We start from the raw sequence: 26,225 nt of genomic DNA on the forward strand, positions 1-26,225 counted from the left end.
ATTTATATAGTACCAAAAATAATGAATGAATTACCTTCAGATCTCATTGAATTTCCATGTATTAAAACTGTCCCTAATAACATAAGAGATTGGATTTGCCAGAATTTTTATTTTGATTTGAATATTTTGTGATTTTTTTTCCGTGTAAGTATTACGATTTGCCAGAATTTTAATATTTTGAGATTTTTCTCGTACGGGAATTTCGATTTTCCAGAATTTGTTATTCTCAATTTAGATATTTTGTTATTTTTTTTGTTTTTATAAGAATTATTATGATTTTTCCCTCTTCCCATTTACCATGAAATGCGTTCTATATACCCTGTTTACACTGTATTTAGGGATCACTATATCTATGAATAAGAGATTACCATAGTTATAATAGTACTAGCAGGTAACGTGTGCTTCGCAAGGGTCTATTTTGAAGCTTGACGTAATGAAATCCAGAAGAATTGGAAATAGGCCTATAAGAATCCTCGGTTGATTAAGAATTTATAAGCAGCATTTCAAGTAAATGAGTCCAGTAGTTCAGACGTAATGATGCGTCAAACATAATTTTCCTATCTTCTACACGTGTATACGTGTTTAAGCCAGTTCTTTCCTCTATTATAGTATTGAAGATGATAGATAGATAGACGGATATATCATCCATCTATCTATCATCTGCTATACTATAAGAAAGGAAATGAATGAGAATAAATTTTGAAAGGTTTGAGATATCGATGTGCGGTTTTCACCATACCTTTTCTCTGGAAATCCTGTATCGGAATCATGTATCATATGACCACCTTTCAATTAAAAAAAGAAGTATAGAAGATCATAGATGGATAAATGATCATTGTTATTTTACTAGAAGATAGAATAAGTTGAATAGTTTCCCTTTCAGAGGGAGTTTTGACAACCCACAAAACTCATTTATCATTTGAAGATATAACGAAAAGGTGCATATGACCTTATTTTTTGGCTCAGCTTGCCAAAATACCCCTCATTCCAATATTAAAATTTTCGACTGACTGTACAGTGAGTCAGTCATTCTATCAGAGCTCGTATAATTTTGAAATTTTAATTAAATAAAAATGGAAGAGAATAATTTATTTATGTAAATATCAACACCTTTATTCAAAGACATATTAACTGCATGCATTTTCATATTGCCGATACAGCATTGATGAAACTGTAGACGTTTATTTAGCACTTTGTTTTAAAAAGCTGTTCTAGCTGAAAAATTAATAATGCATGCCACGTGTAGGCCTAAACATTGCATCAGGAAAACGAAGTTATGGGCCAGTTTCACGTACGTCTGTTAAATATGGACATTAACGCCGAACAACAAAACAGCGTTAGTTTTACGGATTCATTTCTGTTCCACAAAGATAGGTTAGTTTTTAATTCCGATTAAGTTTTCCGGTTAACTAACCAACATTTTTTCGGTTTCACAATCCAGCAACACTGTAATTTATCCGAAAGTGATGTTATTAAAATTATTATTATAAACAAATGGCAAAAAATGAGGTTAAGTTATTGAAGCGGTGACTATTCATTATGCATGCGCCATAAAAATGTTCTGTCTGTCGCCAGTGTCATCAAAGAAGATCGAAAACTAACCTCAAAAATTAGAATCTAATTTTGAATGCTAATATCAGCTAAATACTGTTTTCTATTCCATTAACAGTTAACAATTAATAAACTAATTTTGGAAGACAGCTATAAGTAGGTACCTAATCGACGTTAGTTGGATTTAATTTCCCGTGAATGGCCTGTTTAAATTTTTTCACGTCAATCAGTTTAATCGGCGTTATCACTTGAAATTTCTTTTTTGTGCAACCAAAATGCATCAGTTAGCGTTAATCACAATTGGAGTATAGCATTTTATCGCGATTAAACGTTAACCCGACGTACGTGCAACTGAGGGAAAGTTTTTCTAAACAGATGTTTTTGAGATAAATTTGATGCGGCTGTTTCACATTCACCATATTATTATACAGAGTTTGTGAAAATGGAAATATTTATTATTCATCAAAACAATACTATTATTATATTTAAAATAAAAATATTATCATTTTATTAAAAATATTTATCAATTATGAAAACAATATTATTGAGGTTAAGTGGTATCAGGTAGAAAGCAATAACAGAAACAGATGTTCCTTTTTTAATTTCGACCATATAACTTGGTGATATTTTCATGAAATCGTATGTACCATTAATGAAGTTCGAGCATTAATTCTGAAAAATCTAGAAGGAAAATTGAAATTTGGGCTTCCAGGTGCACGAGATTGATATTTTTAGAATCTATGTTCAAAATTTTGAGATCTAAATCATTCCCGTTTTTCCGGTATGCAATCCACAAGTTGACATGTTTTGATGTGAACAAACGAACAAACGAACACACAAACACACGAACACATGAACAAACGAACAAACACAACCCTTCTCTCTCTTATAGTGGTTTTTTCACTTACCATTTATTATTATTATTACACTTTGGTTGGATTGTATTGTCATGTTGAGCTTTGTTTGATTTAAGTATATGTATATATGAGTGTGGAATAAATAAATTTGAATTTAAATTTGAATTTGAATATCAATATCAAATTCTAAGAGTATCATAAGAATCAAGAATAAAAAAAGGGTTGAATGGCGTTTTATACAATCGAGAAAAAACTTGCTTATTTTCAAGTACGAGCGAGGCATTTAATTAATTTGAGGGCGCTGAATCCAAATCTGAAATCAGAATTTCTCTATCTCCATTTTTACGCGATTAAGGTTCTAGTGATAGGCAAAAGACGGACGGTCGGCTGGAAAAATTCCGCTCCATATTCTCCCAAAAGTTCCGGCAGCGGAGTAATTCCACGGCGTCCACGGCTGCGCGGTGCGGCGCAGCGCGTCTCCAGTGTGCTATGTGCTTAAAACAGCTACTCTTACCGTGTTAAGCACAGAGCACACTGGAGACGCGCCGCACCGCGCCGCGCAGCCGTGGCGCCGTGGAATTATTCCGGTTGAATACTTAGCATGTAAATTTTTTACTCGATTGTATATAACGCCATTTAACCCTTTTTTAATTCTTGATTCTCATGATACTCTCAGAATTTGATATTGATATTATTTTTAGTTTTTTCTCGATTGTATATAACGCCATTTAACCCTTTTTTTTTTATTCTTGATTCTCATGATACTCTCAGAATTTGATATTGATATTATGATGTAAGTAAATGGGTTAATAACGAACCGTGGTAGTCGACACTGACATAGAGCAATTCCAAAAAAGCTTCCACGATTTCTTTGATACCATTATAAAACACCTAACATTATCAAAATCCGTTTGTCATAAAGCTAGCAAAAGACATTCCCGACTCAAACCCTGGATAACATCAAGTTTAGTTAGAGCTATATAAGGACAAGAGACAAAATGACTGAAAACCTTAGAAGGCAACCGTTCAATAAAGTTCTTTCTAACAAATTCAAGAATAATAATACTATTTTAAAGACAGTTCTACGCGTGGTGAGCGACTTATAAAAACAAATTTATTGACTGCAAACACAGTATTGAGAAAGCTTGGGAAACAATAAATGAAGCAACAGACTCCATCAAACATAGGAAAAATGATATTTTCTGATATACAGGGTATAGATAAACAAATAATAAAATCAGACAGAAAGAGAGGGTTGGCTGATAAACTCAATAAATATTTTACCACAATTGGTACAGAGATTACAAATAGGAATCTGAATAACTTGAATCAAGATAAAAAGAGTATATTCATGAAATTGTAACTCATTTTTTTCACACCAGTATCAGAAGAGGAAGTAATTAGGACTGTTCTGAGTCTGAATTGTATATTTTATAAAAGAAAATGTATTTTGTTTTTTGTTAATTAGTACAAGACGAACCATTCCTCGATGCAGGCCTAGCCTAATGAGGAGTGTACTTAATATTTTTTTTGTTTGTTTTAATAAAATTGTAAAATGAAGTGAATAAAGAAGATGAATGAAGAAGATATTCTGATTTTATAGAACATCATGTGGAAAACACTTGTTCCAAACTAGTAAGTTTATTATTTTCATTGTCAGAACACCATCCCGAATGGAATAAAAACAAGTACAAATCAATTTAAAGTTGGAAAATCTTTTATAGATGGTGGCTACTAATAATTTATTTTTGAGTTTTTATGTTTTTCTCGTCATATTGTATAGATGACTTATCTACTGTACTTCTTTAATCTACGATTTGTATTGTAAAACAAAATTTATTTTAGTTCATAAGGAACTAGACTAACCCGAATGAAGGCAGTGGTCGGGTGGAGAGTCATGTTTGGTACGCTGCGGCGCGGCGCGGCGCGGCGCGTCTCCAGTGTGCTCTGTGCTTCAACTGACAAGGCGGCGCGGCGAGGCGCGGCGTGGCGCGGCGCGTCTCCAGTGTGCTATGAGCTTCACACGATCTCCATGACGGTCAGCAGCGAAACATGCTGTTGCGCTAGCCATTTCTGATTGAAGTGTACGACGAATTTTTTATTCCGACCTGAAATTCCATTCGTATAAGATAATGTTAGTGCAACAACTCAATGCAAAATGATTGGGCACATCGCAAAGCCGCTTACGAGATAATTTTCGAAAATCTCCACTAGGATGCAATTAATTATTCTTTCAAGAGACGAGGCACATTCTCATTTATTGGGATTTGTGAATAAACAAAATTACCGTATTTGGGCAGCCAAAGAGCCAATAATCCACAGAGCTAGAGGAAGTCATTCAACGAGAAATTTAGGTAATTCCACAAGTGATGATTGAGTGAGCAATGGCAAATTTTAGAATTAGCTTGAGTGAGTGTGTGAAAAGTAACGGAAAACGTTTGGATGCCATAATCTTCGAATAGAAAAACTTTTTGAGTGATCTATGTAGTTCACTGTAGATGGCAAAATTCTATCTTTAATTTGATATATTACTTGTTTTAATTGTACGGAATATACTTTGATTATTATCCCTCAAAAATCGTCAGGTTTTTATGCCATCTTATCAAGGAAACTGTTCGATTTATTGAGAAAATGAATACGGCTAATATTGTAGTCCATAGTGTAACGAATCTAATGACATATGATAGATTTTTTTTCGATTGATGGTTCAGGGATAATTGATTTCCTGTTTGCTGTTTACTATGGCGAAGAGTTAGCCGCGCCGTACCGCGTCGACTGTTTCCTCATCCACAGCGTCAAATCGAATCGCAAATACATAACAATATACATCAATTGATTTTCAATGAAAGTGGCTACATTAACTGATTGGTTCATTCTCCTTTAAAATCACTTGTTTCAAAGTTAATCGTTGAAAACAAAAAAAAATCAAATCGCGAACCCCCTAAATTTTTGCATAAATTCATTATTTTATCAAGAAAACTGTTCATTTTATTGAAAAAATGAATAGAACTCATATTGTAGTACATAATGTAACGAATCGGAGGTTGTATAATAGAACTGTTTCCGATAAATGGTTACAGAGATAATTGATATCCCGTGATTCACCGCTTTTTTCATGTTTTAGGTGGCTGGGGGGGAAAGCTCAAGGGGAATTCTTGGGACTTTTCGGAGAATGACCCTCTGGAAGGGTTCCACCGATTGTGGGAAATTCATCTTTTATTTAATTTTCGGATCGAAACTCCTTTTTTGGACCTTCATCGACTGGGCTATATACTCATTGCAACATATTGCTACACAATACAATCAAATGAATTATTATTATCAATGAATCAATAAATTATTTTCTATTTAAGATTAACAACTATTTTTCTTTTCATATGATTTGAATTAAAAATAATTATTTTGAGATCACATGTTGATTATATCAATGTATTAGTTTTATTTTTTTTCTCATAAACATTTGATATAAAACTCGACTCCTCCAGTCAAACCTTCTTTAGAAGGTTTTGAAGTATATATATTACGTCTTCTGTATAATTTTTGAAATTTTCCACTGAAAACGAATTTTCTTATCATTTCTCATTCTTGCTTTGTTCATTATTCTTCAATTATTGTTTGTAAGATTTCCTTTCATAAGTGTGTTTTCATAGGATAACTTTTCATTTTTGTTTGTTATATTCTCTGTTATAATCTCCCTTCTTCTGGGGGTATCAGGAAGAAGGTGAAAGGAAAGGAAAGGATTATTATCATTATCATTATTATAATAATAATAATAATTATTATTATTATTATTATTATTATTATCATCATCACTCTAATACATGGGTGAATATGGTTTGGAATGAACTATCTCGTCTTACAGTATCCAATACAGTAGGCCAACTGTGATGCTATGTCATCATGACATGATTTAATGTGTTATAATGTTGCTGTATTGTCAAAAATTATCACAAGTCTGGATCTGAATCCTTGTTGCTCCATATTTTAGGGATGATACCCACAATATTGGGACATGAGATCAATATGCAAGAACAAGAATCACACTAACAAAACTGTTCAACTAATTTATTGTAATGTTAGTCGTATCATCATCACCAATCATTATTATAAACAATGTCCCCGATGGCAAATTGCTAGCAACTACACACATGTAGTCAACTACACTAAATGCTAGCAACTACACACATGTAGTGAACTACACTACATGCTAGCAACTACACACATGTAGTGAACTACACTACATGCTAGTAACTACACTACAAGTGAATGCAATAAAACACCCGACATGTAATTAAGTTTCTGAATAGATTGGATTTGAATCATTTAACATCTATTCATTAATGACTAGATAATGTAGTTGCTAGAAACAAGTAGTTATCCTGTGATCTCATAATAGACTGTAATCATAACAAGGTAAATACAATATGATTTGGTAGAGAATTATGTTTCACTTCTCTAATCAATGGTGAATTATTGCCGCAATGAACATGGGCAACATTATACAACATTGTTTGAAAAATCAAATTATACAACGAAAAAGATTTTTGGGAGAATCCATTGACTATTTCAATATTCACGTAATCACGGGTACAACGTAGAGCAATAGAAATAGCTGAAAACAATAGATGAGAACAATGGAGATAGCTGGATTAACGAGCTTGACATATAAATACGATAATGGTGTAGCAACCGAAATTTAATATCAAAACTTCAGTAAGTGAATTCATCATGACAATTTTAAATTATTCACTTGAATTGGATATCCAGCACAAAATAACTTCCTCGGGATATTTACGGAAGAATTATAGTTTTAATCGTTTGAAATGTACTGATGCAATATGAATGCTGGATAAAATAAAAATAAAAATGACACTAATCACAGTTTGTGATTACATAATTTTTGTCTTTGACTAATTCATAATTTGAAGATTCTTGTCCTTCAAGATTGAAGGAAGATAAAATATCCTCACTCGCCCGACTAAAGATTTCAAACCTGAAGTATTTCAGAATATTTCGAATCATCCAATCCACTTAGGCAAGTCCGTATAACTCCTAAAATCAAATTGTTCTTTGGTTGTAATTTGGTATTGAGTTTTCCACGCATCCAGAATTGAAACTCCACCTTCCAGGTGCAATTTTGAATTCAAAGAAGTAATCTGAGTATTTGAGGTCACAATAAATTCCTTTTTTCTTGCATTTTGTGTCAAGATTATTAAACTGTTGAACAAACACACAAATCCCTACAATCCAATATCATAATTATATAGATAACCATATTCAAGCAATATATTGAGGAAAAATTTGAAGTAGATTGAAAGATGGGTACGGTAAGTGACTGTGTGACGCCGGAATGAATCATTAGCCAGACTTAGTATGCTTCAGCCATTCAATGAGGCTTGTTAGCTTTCAAAGGTCGTAAAGTATCATTTGAAGGATGACTGCTGTAATAATGACAATAACTACTAAACCGGTGACGTTTGGGCGATTGGGCTCGTGCGGGGGAAGGTTAAGAGCCAGAGCCAAGCGAGAAAGAGTTAACACCTGTCGTCGGTAATAAATTGGCGGCTTGAATCGTTTGTCGGCTAGCCTTTTTGTTGGCTGCTGCTGGTGTGAACGCTCAACAATGCCAATGCCAATGCGAATGCCACTAAATCCCCCCTCCTCACTGCAAATACGTTATCCCAATTAACACAGACAAAAGGTGATGCCGCTTGTGTGCGTGTGTGTGCGTGTCTTACTCACCAAGGTGACACACTGTCACAGTCAGTGACCTTACTCATCCATTTCCCTCACATGTAATACAATCGTCACCACCAAATTCGATTGCGGGCCCTGCACTCAGGTTAAGGGCTGGGTCCGCCGCATCTATCGCATCATAGGCGTAGTATCTGGTGATGGGGGGCACTCATGATGACACTCCTCTTTTAAATATGTAGCTGATTTACACGAAAATTGAAAAATGAAATGAAAATTATAATTTTTTCTGTCTTTGAATAATACAACAGTCAAAATACAATCATAAATTCAAAATTATACTAGCAGCAATTTCTTAAAGACACTACCAGTTACAGAGGTAAGAGTTAATCGATAGAATACATTACAGTGATTATCTGCGGCCATTGTGGTACGATGATAAAAATTTTCTAGAGAATACTCTTCACAGAGAACGAAATTTTCTGGAAGCACAGTATTCTGGAATAATATTGTAAAATTGCTACCTTTGGATCATCAATTGTAGGATCTTCAGTGCGCGTGTATTGCTTATACAGTAACTCAGTATCAGAACTCCACTCAGAGTTGTTCCCTATAGCATCTCGGAGCACATCTTCGGCAGCCCCAAAGCTCTGGTAACAGAACCAACAAACCTCTCATGGTTTCCCACTTTGGGTAGAATCCATCTAATAGTTGGTCAAGGCTTATAGCATACTCATTCCAATTTGCTTTACCGGAGTTCCACCTTTATTTGGGATACAAGTCCACATGGCCCACCGAAATGCCAAGGGTTAGCATAGCAGGCCTGTGCTGGTTGTGTGGGAATCTATCAAGTACAGTTCGAACAGCTTGTACGATACTGGTTCCCCCTTGAGATATTTGATAACATAGAAAAGGTAAGGTTTATACTCATTAGTCCATCTTGCTGAGTAAGAGGTACATCCAGAGAGGGAGGTGTTATCCATGAATCCCACAATGTGGGATATTCCACATGCCTGCTACTTTCAGAGATGGGGATGCCCTGTTCCTCATAGTCATGACCATCACTGTAAACCCCCGAAACTATGCCAGAGGCTTCACTGCACCCAGCTACTCCCAGAGACGGAGATGAAGCCTTCACCCGACCGTACACCCATAGGCCAGGCTACTCACAGTGACGGAGTGATCTTACTCTCCATGGTTGGCGGCTATCCCCTTTACCATGGGACTCAGCAACCCGCTGCTGGGGGATCCAGTACTTCCTGAGACGGTGGGAGGCCTGATCCCCAAAGAGTTCAAGCCTGATCCCTCAAGGGCCTGTGAAAGTTGGCAGAGTTCTAAGTGCTAGTTGCATAGCGTTATTCGTTTTGCAAGCAAAAAGCATTAATTCAGCATAAATCCAACGAATAATTTTTCAAGTTTACACAGAAAATTGTAACATTAATGATTTGGACAGTGGTATCCATCATTTGTAATTAATTATTGATGACCTGTTTTGTAAATGTAATTATTTAAACACGTTCAAAAATATTTAAGGAAGAAATTGAAACAAATGATGACTCATGTGTACTAGCAATCAGTTGCAACATCTCGACTTACCCCTCGAATGATACAACTAATTGAGCTAATACAGAGGAATCATAATTTTAATTAGCACATTAAAAACCTTTGAAAAAATCTGGTGTGGTACACTCACACAACTTTCCTTGCTCATATTTTGAAACTACGATCAGACTTTTGTATATGTGTAAATATAAATTAATTGTTTTCAGAGTACTTTTTCCTTTGTGTAAATTGTGAAATTCGATGATTTTTTTCAGTCGTCATTTTTTAAAAGTAGTCAAAACAGCTGTTCTACATATGAAATATCTCGACTTTGTGTTCTTTTTATGAACTGCTCTACCTACCTACCTCATGCACGAGAAGGAGGCTACAAAGTCCATTTCTCAAGGATGGGTGGACCCCCCATTAGTTTCCCAGAAAGGAGACTCATTCAAGTTAATAGAGCCGATAAATAACTATACAGGGTATGACTTTGAAAAAAAATCGGTCAAGTCATTTTTGAGAAAATCGTGAAAAACATGGTTTTTTAGTGATTATCCGCCATTTTTCTCAATAATATTACGGAGCTCCTGAAATTTTCCCAGAAATGAGACTCATGTCAGTTGATAGGACTTATAAATAGCTATCCATGGTATGAATTTGAAGAAAATAATTAGAGCCATTTTCGAGAAAACCGTGAAAAACATGGTTTTTTAGTGATTATCCGCCATTTTTCTCAATAATATTACGGAGCTCCTGAAATTTTCCCAGAAATGAGACTCATGTCAGTTGATAGGACTTATAAATAGCTATCCATGGTATAAATTTGAAGAAAATCGTGAGGCATACACAAACACACACACACACACACAAACACAATGTGTGTGTGTGTGTGTGTGTGTGTGTGTGTGTGTTGTGTGTGTGTGTGTGTGTGTGTGTGTGTGTGTGTGTGTGTGTGTGTGTTGTGTGTGTGTGTGTGTGTGGTGTGTGTGTGTGTGTATGTGTGTATGTGTGTATGTCTGTGAACACAATAACTCCATTCCTAATCAACCGATTGACTTGAAATTTTAAACTTAAGGTCCTTATACCATGAGGATCTGACAATAAGAAATTCAATAAAATTTCATTAAAAATGGCGGAAAAAACAGCTGCTTTGACGACTTTTAAAAAATATCGAATTTCACAATTTACACAAAGGAAAAAGTACTCTGAAAACAATTATACACATATACAGAAGTCTGATCGTAGTTTCAAATATGTTGCCGCCAATCGTCATTATGTTATTCCCTTAAATCATTCTCGTTTAAGAATGAGGCTCATAGTTCAATGAGCAAGGAAAGTTGTGTGAGTGTACCACACCAGATTTTATATTTTGGTTTTATAGGTTTGGTTACACTGCTCCTATTTCAAAACAATACAATTAATTGAGGTTATGGGGTTTCGAGAATTTAATCAATCTGAAATATCAAAATAAACTTGTTCTCAATTATTTACAAAACTTCAATCAGAATTGTATTAGACTATTTTCTATTATTAGTATTATTTATTTTAACAGCTTATAAGACAGTTCAAAAACAGGATTCAAGACATAATCAATTTGGAATCTCTAAAATAAAAAACAATATGGAAAAATAAATTGAATTTGGAACGATACTCTTATACAGTTGATGTCCCTCCTAAGTTGCATGGTCTGAATGGAAAGCCTGGGGATGTCCAGTCACGGGTCAGGTCGGTCTGTCTCTGGAGGTAGACAATGGAAAAAAGTGAAACTTATTCAGAAAAAAAGTGGAAAGCTTTTTCCACTAGCTGGCTGGAGGGGAGACTAGAATGCTAGCCCCACTTCTACCCCTGCTCATCGTCAATATTGAAATGACTTCCAGAATCCAGAATAATAATTGTTGTGATCCATGACAACTCGGCCTCACAGTGCTGGTGCAGCTGGCTTCTCCAGCAAATCAAATCGGATTATTTCGATCACCCACCATACAAACCTGAATTGGCATCTCGTACTACTCCCCAAACTCAATACATGACTTCGAGGGCAGAGCCCTTTGACTTCAAAGCTCCAAAACAACGTCACAGCCCACTCATTCGTCAGCCCACCTGAACTTATTGGGCCTAAGCAGGGGTTTGATAGGCTGGTCCACTGATATAACGATTGCCTCAACCTTCACGGCAATTATGTTGAAGAATTATTCATAAGTGTAAAAGTAATAATCATAGTGGAGAAATTTTTTTTTAATATAAAATCGTCTTTCAGTTATGGTCAATCGGAAGTTAATATAAAGTTACCTTCATACATCATCTGCTAGATTTTGTATTTCAAATTATTCCACTCGTCACATTCATTTTTCCTCAAAATGCGAGATACAACAATGAGAAAAAGACTACCACTACTCACTCTTATTGAAGGAGCGAAGTGAGTCATTCTCCGTTTGTGGATTTGTTTGCTGATTCGTTAGACGATAACTTTCTATCTCTTTAATCAATCAACTTAAAATTGTCAATTCATATTCAATAATCCATTATATTGATCACGTTCTTCAGCCAACGAAATTGACTCACTTGTTCGTTCTTTTTGAGGATATAACAGGATAACATTAGAAGTGCATAAGAAAACAAATTGTATTGACTTATCATCCAGCTGACTGCTGATTTGTTATGAGACTATTGGAGTTACCACACATACTCCCCGTCCTTCATGGGGCGAAACGTGATTTCTGTTGATTCACTTATAGGCTAATCATTACGATCTGCATATTTCAAAATTACTACAGTACAATAGTTCATGAGCGAGCTCTCGAGCTTGGGGACTTACTGTCACTAGTTATATATAACAACAGCGTTACCCACTATCAATAAACAATTAAACTTGGAATTCAATAACTATTTGATTGATAATTTATATAACACAATCCTTCCTACTGGGAGCAGTTGAACAATAGAAGTCGATGGAAGCAACAATTTTGGTTACTGTAAATCCAGGAAAATCAATCCCGAGAGAACTAATGTTTTTCACATGAACTATGATTTCCAATCCTTTCAGTAGTGTAAGAAACTTGAAGCAGCAACACAGGACAGAACAAATTTTGATCCTATTTCGATTTCATTTAAACATACTGTACATCAATATTAATTTATATATATTTTCACTTGGATACGATAAGAATATAAACATATGTAATTAGAAACATAAGGTGAGTATAAACATTGTATAGTTTTTGGAACTGATTACAAAATTAGAATATGATACGTGAAAAATGGAATGATAATGACAACCCCTGCAGTACTCGCGTTTGCTAGAGGAACACCAATACTCGCGCTTGCTAGTGGAACACAAATACTCGCGCTTGCTAGTGAAACACCAATACTTGCGCTGGCTAGTGGAACACCAATACTCACACTTGCTAGTGGAACACCAATACTCGCGCTTGCTAGTGGAACACCAATACTAGCGCTTGCTAGTGGAACACAAATACTCGCACTTGCTAGTGGAACACCAATACTTGCGCTGGCTAGTGGAACACCAATACTCGCACTTGCTAGTGGAACACCAATACTCGCGCTCGCTAGTGGAACACCAATACTCACGCTTGCTAGTGGAACACAAATACTCGCGCTTGCTAGTGAAACACCAATACTTGCGCTGGCTAGTGGAACACCAATACTTGTGCTTGCAAGTGGAACACCAATACTCGCGCTTGCTAGTGGATCACCAATACTCTCGCTTGCTAGTGGATCACCAATACTCGCGCTTGCTAGTGGAACCCCAATACTCGCACTTGCTAGTGGAACACCAATACTCGCGCTTGCTAGTGGAACACCAATACTCGCGCTTGCTAGTGGAACACAAATACTCGCGCTTGCTAGTGAAACATCAATACTTGCGCTGGCTAGTGGAACACCAATACTCGCGCTTGCAAGTGGAACACCAATACTCGCGCTTGCTAGTGGAACACCAATACTCGCGCTTGCTAGTGGAACACCAATACTCGCGCTTGCTAGTGGAACACCAATACTCGCGCTTGCTAGTGGAACCCCAATACTTGCGCTTGCTAGTGGAACACCAATACTCGCGCTTGCTAGTGCAACACCAATACTCGTGCTTGCTAGTGGAACACCAATACTTGCGCTTGCTAGTGGAACACAAATACTCGTGCTTGCTAGTGAAACACCAATACTTGCGCTGGCAAGTGGAACTCAAATACTTGCGCTTGCAAGTGGAACACCAATACTCGCGCTTGCTAGTGGAACACCAATACTCACGCTTGCTAGTGGTACACCAATACTCGCGCTTGCTAGTGGAACACCAATACTCGCGCTTGCTAGTGGAACCCCAATACTCGCACTTGCTAGTGGAACACCAATACTCGCGCGGGCTACAGTTGTAGCCCATTACATATTCTATTTGAAATGATCATCCCAAGCAATATTACGACCACAATATATTTTTGTTGTGCTCATGGCATCATTACTCATGATGAAACATATTGATAAGAACAATATGAAAAATTGTAGTACCCTTTTTATTAAAAATATTACAACGACTAGTTTGGACTATGACTCAACTTGAAAATGACCTAAGTTATGGTCGAAACTAGTCGTTGTAATATTTTTAATAAAAATGGGTACTACAAGTTTCCATATTGTTCTTATTCATTTTTAAAAAAGTAGCATATTCAAGTGAAGTGTTTTTATGATGAAACATAATTATTTTTCAATTTATTTTTCTCCTCCATTATGTAACAAAAAATACTTAGTACTTCTCACTATACTATAAAGTATGATTATCAAATAAAAAAAAAAAGTCTCACTTTGACCATAGAAAACTAAAAAAAATTCAGGGTAGGAACAACAATCTATATATACTAACTGGATAGCGAACTGCATGCTGAAAGAACCGGTCCGGCTGGGCTGAGCTCTCTTCCCACCACAATGTATTCCTATATAATCTGGAAAATAAAATTAGTAATTATTAAACAATCTATGACTGAATAATGGACAATAATTATTTCTTTTCAATAGCCAAAATGAACTATTTACAGAATATACTCGGTGTAGAAAAAATAATAGTAGAATAGGAAGAATGAATAGTAATAATATTGAATGGATAGTTAGAATAATGGTATTTCAATCTACATAAAAGTATAAATATATTCAACTTACTGATAAAATGAGATATCACTTCATTTCTTAAATCTGTTGGTGAAATTATATGCAGAACATGTAGCAACCATCCTGTAAGGTGCTCGACCTTTGGAGCTTTAATGAAAGTTATTAATGGTTCATAGGCCTCTGGCTGGCAGTAGGCTACTCATGTGCCTCTTTGTGGAGGGGATGGCTGAAAAGGCGCCGGACCATTTCTCGGCTGGCAAAGCCTACTCTGTTCGCTATCCAGTTAGTATATATAGATCGTTGGGTAGGAATAGTGGAAACCATCTTGATAATAGACAATATTAATTTATTGGCGAACCCATAGAATGTTTCATATTCACAAAAAATCGCATATTTATACAAAATAACTAGGAAAAACAAAAATATGATCAAATTTGGTATAAAGAAACTGGAACTATAAGGCTCAACTCACACCTACGCGACTCAGGTCGAAAAGAGACTCGACTCTAGTCGAGAGCATGTGTTTTCAAATGGTGACAGTCGCGGAGACTAGAATTGACTGGTCTGAGTGTCACCATTTGGAAACATGCTCTCGACCTGAGTCGCGTAAGTGTGAGTTGAGTCCAAGTGTTTGTGAGATTAGAAAAAAAAAATAAAAAGTTTTGTGCATTACTATTGTTTAATGATGGTCGAGACAAGTATTGCATATAAGTTGGGAATGCTCTTGATACACCTTGTGGCCACACAGCAAGCATCAACTGACCTTGTCATTATTGGGAACAGGTATTTTGATGTTCGTTGATGTTCTTTAATCCCCAGGATTTCCCGTGTTCTAGTTTTCCTATCAGTGGGATGGGCCAGTGATTCAAGAGCTTTCTTATCTGTGGAAGAATAAGCTCCCAAGCAAGGCTTCTAAGGAATTTTCTCCTAGATATAATTTCAACTTGGGCATTGTTGAACATATAGATACGTGATACATTTATTGCAGATATGTTTACAAGATCGTGAAATATGACCATTGGCATATTACAAGCTCTTGTACGAACGTTAGGAGCATTACGAGATTTTTTCCACTTCATCACATTTTTATCCTTGTCCTTAGAGTGATAAGTTAGCTAGTGGTACATCTTTGTCTGTTTCATCTGATGAATTACTCTGAAGCTCCTGAGAGTCCGTAACAGCCACTTCCTCGTCAACCAAATGTGTCTCTTCTTCAATGGAATAACTCTCATCATCATCGCTGTCATTCAGAATATCATCTAGGTCATCATCAATGTCAATGGTGTTCAAAACAGCCAAAATATTTTCATACTGAGCTGTCCTGTGGTATTGTGCTCCTTTGTATTGTTATTGCTCAAACGAACACGCTTTGGATTGTTCATAGCACCAATACTCGCGTGGGCTATAGGTGTAGCCCAAGCAGCTTTGAATTAGAATAGCACGGACATCTGCTCTCCACGCCACGCACAAGCACACCAAGTGTGTGAAGGAAGACAAGCCTTTTAGGTACTGAGGCCCTCTACCACCAATGGCAACGTGTGGTGGTGGCACAATGAAAAACAAATGGCTGGGCTACAATGGTAGCCCGCGCGAGTACTGCTGGGTTATCTTTTTGTCAATTGATATTTTCCAATTGAAAATACGTATTGATCCAATATAAAATCGGTAATAAACCAGAAAAATCATGATTGAAGACGTTAATATTCCAGAAATGTTCGGTAAAGCAGCCAATAACTGACTGAAAGAAATGAAATTGAAGCCTAGAAGAAATTTGACAAATTGGATTCAAGCCCTTCGCATGGTGTCTTGGCCAAGAAAGATAAGTTGATGGAGTTCCTTGGAACGTGGACTGGATTGAAGGAAATTATTGGAAAGAGCAAACAGGGAACAGAAAATGAGATTAACAGTGTGGTCTTATTAAATACACGAAGCTTCGAAGTCAGACCACCTGTGTCGTTTCACACAAGAGTGAAGCAGTCAGGCAGAGGCATAGAGCAGCAGACCTATTAAAGTAAATGAATTCGTGTCATCGCTTGTCGACGCGAGACTAGAGACGATGTCGCTTAGCTTTGCTTTTGCGCCAGAAATCGATAGCTGTAATTTTGTGGGCCATGTGTCACGCATCATATGGAACTGCAAATCGTACCTATTCTGTTCAGGAATAATAATGCTTATTGCAGATTGAAACGTTCATAATTGAGATAACGATCATCTCACATGTCACAGGGCACGGTTGTTTTAAAACTTTGGCACAAGTTATGGTTATTGATAGACAACGCAGAAGCGTTTACGGAAAGTAAAACATTAAATGATTGGGTCTACAGAAAATAAGTCATAATATGTTTTAAGCAAGTTGCAAGGACTTTTAGTTATATTGAAGACCCTTGGAGACTCTAATCAATAAGGAATAGTAGTTATCTTGCACTCAAGCACAAGTAATGCTGTCAAAAATACATCGAATGGCACCGGAAGTTAGACTTTGAGAAAAAATGATGATTCATACTATGAGCAAACATCGCCTGAATTATAGTAGAAAGACAGGAGAGATGCAAAATATGAAAATATGATTTATCAACAGAGACATTATTCTGCCGTGTGAAACAGGCCATATTTTTACTCGTTTCATACTTTCATATGTGCGCAGATCTATATTTATGTAGTCTATAATATGTTGTATGATTTCATTTTAGAAAACAACCTGGTAAAAATTTCAAATCGACGGGTCACAGTGATGCACCTTCGAAACAATCATTATTGCTAATCTGAATTCGATTTACGATTTTTATACGATGTTATTTGGGAATTTGCGAAACCATAACTTCAGTTTCAACTAGAGAGACAAATATTTGAATAGAAGACCTTCGAATATGTATGAGCGATCAAATATCTAGTACTAACATATGGTGACTTTGTAGTTGACACCATATGACACCTTAGTAATGGGGCATTTGGATTCGAGTAGAATGTACACTGTATATTGAAGTATACATGGAGGAAAGGAATAGGAAAATACAATCACTTTTCATACTGAAAAAATATGTCAATATATTACTATATTGAAGAAATAATAATAATGATAACAGTATCAGAATAATGTCATTATGGAATAATGTATTGAATTGCACAAATGTGGACATATTTGGCTATAGATAATCCCATTATTGCTGAGAGTGTCTCATTTTGGACAAGTGTATCTATCTCTAATGCGTTCAAGGGTAGATCAATGCTTTGGTATGTTATAATTATTGCGAAAAAGAGCATGACCCAGGCCATAGCCATACACCACTTTCGGGGTGAGCTGAGATTGTCAAAGTATTGTCGATTTTTTATCAGGGGGAGAGAATCAAGATAAGGCATGTACTTGAGGTTGGAGCCGAGGGGAAGATATTATAGGATAGGATAAATCAAAGCTTTATAGTAAATAGATGCTCTCGGCTCTGTTTTATTGCGCGGGTCACCACCAGTATACGAAAAATTGATATGGGAGAAAGAGAGCTGTTATCGGCTTCCCCAGAGGTCAAGCCACCATCTGTGGCCAGATCGCAATCTACCCTCAACCCTCAACCGTCAGTCCTCAATCCCTCAACATTCAGTCCATCTTGAGAAATTCGAGTGTCATTCAGCATTGGTTACAATGACAAATGACTAGCTTTGTTACAAAGACAATTCGTTCAAACTGCATGTGCTTCTTCTGTAATCATCCCAATACGTTCCCTCGCTTGTATCGATGATCTCAACATAATCACTACGGTCTTTTCGAAACTTTTCAATTTTTTATTCCATCAAAGCACATAATCAATTCAATATCGAATAGGAATAGCAAATACGACCATGCACTGGTCAATTTGTCTCATTAGGGAAGCATTCATCCTCCTACCATGGGAAACAGTTTCAAATCATTTTGAAATAATTGGGATTATCATATTTTGAAGTATCTCTGACAAGTTCTATTATTCTGAAACGTCTCTGATCGGGAAGATAATTTTGGAGTAGAGCCAGCAATGTGGGCTAGGGTGATACGAGGGATTCACAAAGTATTTCTTTTGCGTACAGTTAAAGTGAATTTGAGATTGAGAATATATTTGAAAAGGATAAATGGTTCAAGGGAATTTCATCTTCGTTATCAACATCTTCAAAAATATCTTACGTAATTTCCGATTACACGTTGATTAGAAGAAAAATGAAATTTCATAGAGGGTAGACTTTGTTCATGGCGATGGAGAGAGTAAACAAAACTTAAACAATTATTTTGGCAGCCACGACATTCTATTCAGCCACTTGCATGTCATTGAGGACAGAGTTCAGTACGTGAAATGTGGGAAAGCATCAGAGATTGGACCAGTAATAATCAACCACTACCTACCATTGCATCAATAGTGGATAAGGCTTCAATTTTATGCCAGGGGTTTGAGCTACGTTAGTCAAAACGGCAGCTTCGTCAATGTGTGAAGTTTCTGTAAGTAATACATTTCCGATCGGGTTTGGGTGTCCTATGAGAGAGCACGCAGTAAATCAAGTCAAGTCTTGAAATATCTGGGACAGAGATTTATCCAGTTTCAACAACCTTTTTTGGATCACTTACTATCAGTAAGTCAATGAATGTGCCAGAGACATTAGTATGATGAGTTGGGTCGAGTGGTAAGATAGTCATATTGAGGCATTGGAAGATTGTGGTCAGTTGAAAGTAGTCAAAATTGACAAATATTCAGATCGGTGTTCATGTCTCTCATAACTAGTATTCAATTTCAATGAGGCATGAATGAAAAGTAAGACATTTTTAAAGCCAGTGAAGTGGCCTATTATTGGTGTGTGATAACATATACCAACAAGTAACATGAATGTTCAGGTCTTGCATCATTTTTTGTTTTATACAATCTTTCACAAAGATTGCTACTCCCCCACAAGCCTATTATTACGGAAAAGATTATATCCAGGCAATGCATCTTGGCTAGATTGAATACTAGGTTTGAGGAATTATTCTGAAATAAACCTATAAATTTATACTTATACAATACCTATTACATTTAAGCCTTGAGACCTAAAAATTGCTCTCAGTTCATCAATGTAACAGCTGAGGGATTGAACATTGAGATGAGCGGCTTTACAAAGTTTCTAAAGAAGGTGAAGTTTGTTAGATATTATTATGTCTGTGTTCTGAATATTGTTATCATTATTATTATTCAGGTTAAAATGAAGAGAGGGCGAGCGAGCTGGGCTGTCACTGAAAGACATCATTCAAGTCACAGATAGACATAGTTCCAACCAAAGGGTCCTCTCTCCTTTACACTACCCTTTACTTTTCATACTGGAAAAAAGTGAATATTACAAAATCAAAATTGACATGGAACAAATTAGAATTAAAACAAACTTTTAAATATAATAGCAAGAAGGAGAAAGGAATATATATTACAAAATCAACTTCAACGTTAAAGAAATTGAAATAAAAATCAATTTTCTAAAGATAGTATGAGATACATATATTACAAAATCAAAATTATTAAAATGAATAATTTATTATTAAGTTATTTAAATTAATATAAATGAATGAATCATTTTGCTTGGAATAAAAAATGAATAAAAAAATATAAAATGAATTATTAACGTAGGTGAATTCGTGAACTAGAGAAAGCTCAGAAAAATTGATCCGACCCACACCCTAATCCGCGGCACCAGTTCCCATCCAATGCAACACCGCCGCTTCAAACCGGGCTCGATCAGCAATACTCTTCACTGGTTAGGTGGCAAACCATTCCAGAAAGAGAGTGAGAGAAGGAATTGATAAATATAGCAGAGAGAGAGAGAGCGAGCGAGAGAGATTGCGTGAGGAGAGGAAACAGATTCAAGAAACTGGACATGGACTATATTCATGAAGTTTATGATTTTTTTTCAGCCCAACCACTAGTCCATAATAACTGAAATAAATACTATTCAATAGTTTATTTCAAGATATGGAATGGGATATAATTGCACTCACGAAGATAAAATTGTAGATAGGCTTGTGCAATTGCAATCACGATAGTATTGTTTCTACATAAATCAGCGAAGTTTGAGCTGACAATCAACATTCTTGTGAAGAATATTGGAGAATATATTTACCGATAACACTCTACCGGAAGAGTAAGAGAATGGTTCAATAATATGCTCTATATCCAATAATATTGAATATTGATAATTCCGGTTGTATTTAGCACCATAAGGAATTGGAATTATTTTAATACTCATCAACTATCATTTAGGTCGATTAATTATCATATTGTAGAATATATCATAAATCATATTAATTGATCAACTTTTAGTGCATTCCACATCTCTCACATGGGTTCCTTTATAATTAAAATTTTACTTGTTCATAATTACTATGAAAATTATTATGCAAAGAAGGATTATAATCGAGACTTCATCAAACATTGCTAGATGAAATATTTAGAGAAAAATCATTCCCACATCGTTTTTTAAAACCGAGTGGATATAATTATATGAAATTGAAGATGAACGTGGAAAGATATTAAAGAGGGCTTTTTGTTGCGGTGCGTTGCGTTGCGACAGTAAAGTCGGTTGTATTAAATGGCAGTGTGAAGAAGTGCCCGATGCCCGAGGTTGCATGATTGGCGGTGTATCGTGCTCCGTGCTCCGTGCTCTGTATTTCGTATATTTGGTTCGTATTGGAGCCGGGCTCCAATTTCCTGCGATGTGAGGACTGACGCTAATAAAAGTGTTGCAGTCGAGACATAATTTACGGGCCTTCCGTGACAATTAATAGAGGGAGGCTTCTGCTGGATGGGACACCGCGACTCTCCAGTTACCAGTTACCGTGTCATCATAGTCACTGGTACGGCCTTACCTTTTTACTAGCAGCCCCAGCTAGCCTTCTCTCTCATATAATTTGGTCGCTCGCGTGTCACCCAAGCCACTCGTTTTCCAGCAATGTTCTTACGATTAATAAACCTAATCTACTTATATCACTGTCGTAACACTGTGATAAAAATACCCCACTAATTTTTCAACTAATAATGGGCAATATTCTCTCATAAGACAAAGTAGCGTGAGAGAAGGAAATACAAGTGATTAGTAAACGTATGAAAATCGCATTTAATACAAGTTAAAATATGAAGCTGATTTTGTTTGGTAAGCTGTCTTGATCCTACATTGTCCACATGAACGATAATTTATTAAGAACATAGAAAACATTATTGTGAAAATTTGAATTGGGAAGTCTCTATTTCCTGAACCTTCATCGAAAGTTTGGAAAACATAAAAAGTTATCTAAACACCATTGAGAATTCAACGATTTACTCCCAGTTGCACGTATGCTTATGGAATTGAATACATTATAGAATCATTATAATATCTCAGACTTTTCAAATACATTCATAGAATATTTGAGAATCTGAATAGCATTCAATTCAACATAGTCATTTGTTTCGAAAATAGTAATTGAATGCATATTTCTTGGTAGGTAAAAGTTCAATTTGATATCTCGCTGCATCGTTAATTATTTAAACAGTCTAGGCCAACATGTTCATAGATTAATAAATGGAAATCAAAATACCTACGTAGAATTAACATGAATGAATTTTCTCCATTCATCTTGATGGTCAGAGTGGGGGTCTGATCTGTTGATGCAAAAAATTTCATCTTGAAATTACTTGTAATCAGATGAATTAATTATTTTCTGTTAGTTCAGCTCAAATCAATTTATTCATTCGGTTTAGTTATTGAATGTTCAAATTGAGAAGTTTGTTCTAGAATTCAAAGAATTTTCACATGTAAACATTTTAAGTGAACTCCCGATAATTACAACTCAGTAATCAATAAGAATTATTGCAAATTTTCTTGAATTCTAAAGCTGTTCAATAGTTTCTGGTAGTTGATTAATGAAGTTGAAGATTGATATAATGAATGAAACAATAATTAAGCTCATGAATGATAGAATTGTCTACATTTCAAGCCGGATTGAAAGCTTTTAATTTGAAAGAATTTTCTATTTAGATGGTATTGTCTGAATTCAGTAGAATTATCTAAACTCAGGGGAGTTTTCTTGAATTAGAAGAATTAACCCACCAAAAAAGCAATCTAAGAAATCTTTGTAAAAATTCAATTCATTTATATTACTTGCATGGACCAAAAAATTGAGGAGTTGAGAATATTATTTATTGAACTAGTGATTGGTTACGTGGAAGAAATTAACATTCGAAAACTTCATCTGGATGTAATTCTCATTTAGAAAATACGGAATGTGAGAGGGTTGAATCTCATTTTGCTAGAGTTCTGCCCTATCTTCGAACTATAATAAGTGGTGCTCTCAATATTATTGACTAGCTATTGAAGATTATTGAAGCAATTAAAACCTCATCTATTTATTTCAAGCTAATTTCCTGTTGACAATTCTTCAAATACAGATAATTACTCTTATGTTTCGAATGTTCAATTTTCTTCAAAATTATTACTCAGTACATTGATCATTGGAATATCGCATATTCACCCATTGTACAATAATTATTGTGTCAAGTCGCTTATTTCTTGAAATAGTATCTTGAGTCACAAGTACGGGAAGGGGCCTTTTGCAGGCGAGAATGATGTTTCTAGTCGAGGCGTTAGGCGAGACTAGATTACATTTGAGCACTGCAGAAGACACTCACGTCCAAGTAACTTACACTTTTTTGTCATAATAATCTAGAAAAGAATAATTGAGAAACAGAAAACATTACCTGCTTGTGCTGACATTACTACATGCATTCTATAATCATAACCTAGTTTACAAGTTTCGAATCAGGAATTTCTTGACTGTAGTTGACAAAACTTCCACCTGGGGCACTAAAAGGCGGTTTTTTGTACCAGTTTTGATGTTCCTAATTCGGAACTAGGAAAAATACTCGACTTTAAAGAAAACATATGATTTTATTACAGTATAGTATGCTGTAATGAGATTCATAATTATGTTTATTTGTTCTACAATCAGCTGTTTATTGGCCTGATTTCATGGATGTAGAACAGCTGAAATTGAATGACTATGACAAAAGATATTTTTTCTACAACTGCGCGTAAAGAAAGAATTTATTTACATACTCAATTCTCCTCGTAAAACAGCTTATTTCTGAGGAGAATCTACTTTTTCACTCCCTAACCATCTGCGCATGCGCAGTAGATTTTCTTTACACTCACAAATCATTCACGCATGTGCAGAAGAGTTTCTTTACGCTCGCTAATCAGCTGATGGTAAGCAGCTCGCCAAAAGCCAAACCACTCTCGGTCAGATCTTAACCTAAAAAGTCAGTAATTGTACCGATTCTACAGCCATGATGGATATCAGTGTAGATGAATTATTATAAACTCCGCCAGATATAAGTGATTCAACAGGTTTGTGCAGTTCTAGAAAAAATTGTGTATGTAATTCGCGCGTAATGCTTCTTTATCGCTCTTGCAAAATTATCACGCTCCGCTTCGCGTCGCGTGATAACTGTTTTGCGTGAGCGATAAAGTCGCGCATCACGCTCTTAATATATAAATGGCTATTTTGTCATACTTACTCAATTGCAGCTGCTTTCCATGCATCAAATCAAGCCGGTAAACAGCTGTTTGCAGAACAAGAGAGCATGTGATTTCCATTATGATCACTACACTGTGAAGTGATCATATGTTTTCTTTACAGTCGAGTATGTTCCCTAGTTCCAAAAAAGGAACATTCAAACAGCTGCCTTCAGTGCTCCAGGTGAGAGTTTTGTCAACTACAACCACAAAACTCCTTATTCCAAAATAGTTCGCATAATGACCTGCAGCTAGCAGTACAGTCTTCACTTTGTAACAACAATTTGAACTTCTTATTGTTAAGAACTTTGAGAAGATTACCTTCATGACCGCATGATCAGAGAACATCCTGAATACGTTTCTTATCCCCATCGAACTGATCCAGATTCAAATTATCCGATCGATTTACAACCATTATGGATTAAATTAGAGTAGAAGTGGAGTCTTCTTTATTAATTTTACTGAAGAGTTTTTTATGATGCATAGATTTTACAATTAATTAGAAATGAATAGAGAATATTAGGAATTTATCCACTTGGAGAAACCGATTTGTTCCTGAAGAAACTTTCTTCTTAAGGCTTTGCAAAGGCTAAAATTAAACTTTCTACTGGTGATATTTTTCAGTTTTTTGATTTGTATACTATCAAGCTATCAAAATTAAAAAGTTTTCTCAGGAAAAAATTTTTTTTCGATCATTACTTTTTGAGATATGAGCGCCCAAAGTTTAAATTTTTGTGCCAGAACATTTCAAGTTCGGTGAAAGATAAAACCATGAGATTTTAAGAATAGATTCTTCATAGTATTGTTGATCTAATAAAACAAAAATTTTCTGAAAATATAAATTTTTGAGAAAGTTATTCAATTTACAAAAAATGACCGAAAATAACTCAAATAAAGTTATTATGAAGAATCTATCCTTAAAATCTCATGGTTTTATCTTTCACCGAACGTTAAATGTTCTGGCACAAAAATTTAAACTTTAGGCGCTCATATCTCAAAAAGTAATGATCGAAAAAAAACGTTTTCCTGAGATAACTTTCTAATTTTGATAGCTTGATAGTATACAAATCGAAAAACTTTGAAAAATATCACCAGTAGAAAGTTTAATTTTAGCCTTTGCACAGCCTTAACAGGTGATGTCCTCCTTATTGTTCATCGGGATGCGCTCGATTTGATGTTTTATTGTAGATAATTTTGATGTTTTTTTTTTCAAGCATTGATGAAAACGAATTGTTAGACATTGATGCATCTGCAAGTTATTGCTTTAGCACTCGATCAGTAGAGTAACAACATAACAGTTATGTTATGCTATGTTGACTAACATAACAGTTATGTTAAATAATAGTTTCTATTATTTTGATCCGTTATGATTAGAATTTGAATTCGGTTGAGTACTCCAGAAATGGGCCCGTTCTGTGTACATGGAATGTGGTAAATTGTCCTATTCACAATTTACCAAGTAAAAAGTTCCGCGTTCCATGGGAGGAATTTTGACAGATTCTGTTCCAGAAACCTGTTCCAGTTCCAAAATCCTGCCCCACAGTCGAAGTATGGTAAATTGTCCGACCTGGTACAGTTCCAACTATCTGAGCTCTCATTGGTCGATTATTGTAGTCTGCTTGCTTCTCTGCGCATGTGCTGATAGTTTGTTCACCATAGCATAGAATACATAACCAACAATATGATGTTTGATAACCATTCATTAAATGATTTTTTCTCGATAGAAAATTTGAGAGTAATGGAATAAAAGAAATTTACACTTTTCTAGGTTTGTAAAACAGCCTTTCTTCATTCACGCAGCTAGTAAAGGACACATTTTAGTGTAAATCAACTTTATATGGGCACGCCAAAAGCTTGAACCAACGATTTTGAAATGACGTTCCATGGGAACATTTTGCACTAGTCACGTGATGGAACAATTTACGATTGGAACTGGAACAATTT

At 35.6% G+C, this 26,225-nt stretch overlaps 1 protein-coding gene across 1 annotated transcript; it reads left to right on the forward strand.

Annotated features, from left to right (window-relative positions):
* Positions 1-9,321: 9,321 nt before the first annotated feature.
* LOC120354600 (endochitinase A-like) lies at positions 9,322-14,058 on the forward strand. The gene is made up of 2 exons (XM_039441957.1): positions 9,322-9,424; positions 12,929-14,058. The coding sequence occupies exons 1-2, from the start codon at positions 9,322-9,324 to the stop codon at positions 14,056-14,058; spliced, it is 1,233 nt and encodes a 410-aa protein (XP_039297891.1).
* The last annotated feature ends 12,167 nt before the right edge of the window (positions 14,059-26,225 follow it).

This window comes from Nilaparvata lugens, chromosome X (assembly GCF_014356525.2).
Source record: "Nilaparvata lugens isolate BPH chromosome X, ASM1435652v1, whole genome shotgun sequence".
Classification (NCBI taxonomy): Eukaryota; Metazoa; Arthropoda; class Insecta; order Hemiptera; family Delphacidae; genus Nilaparvata; species Nilaparvata lugens.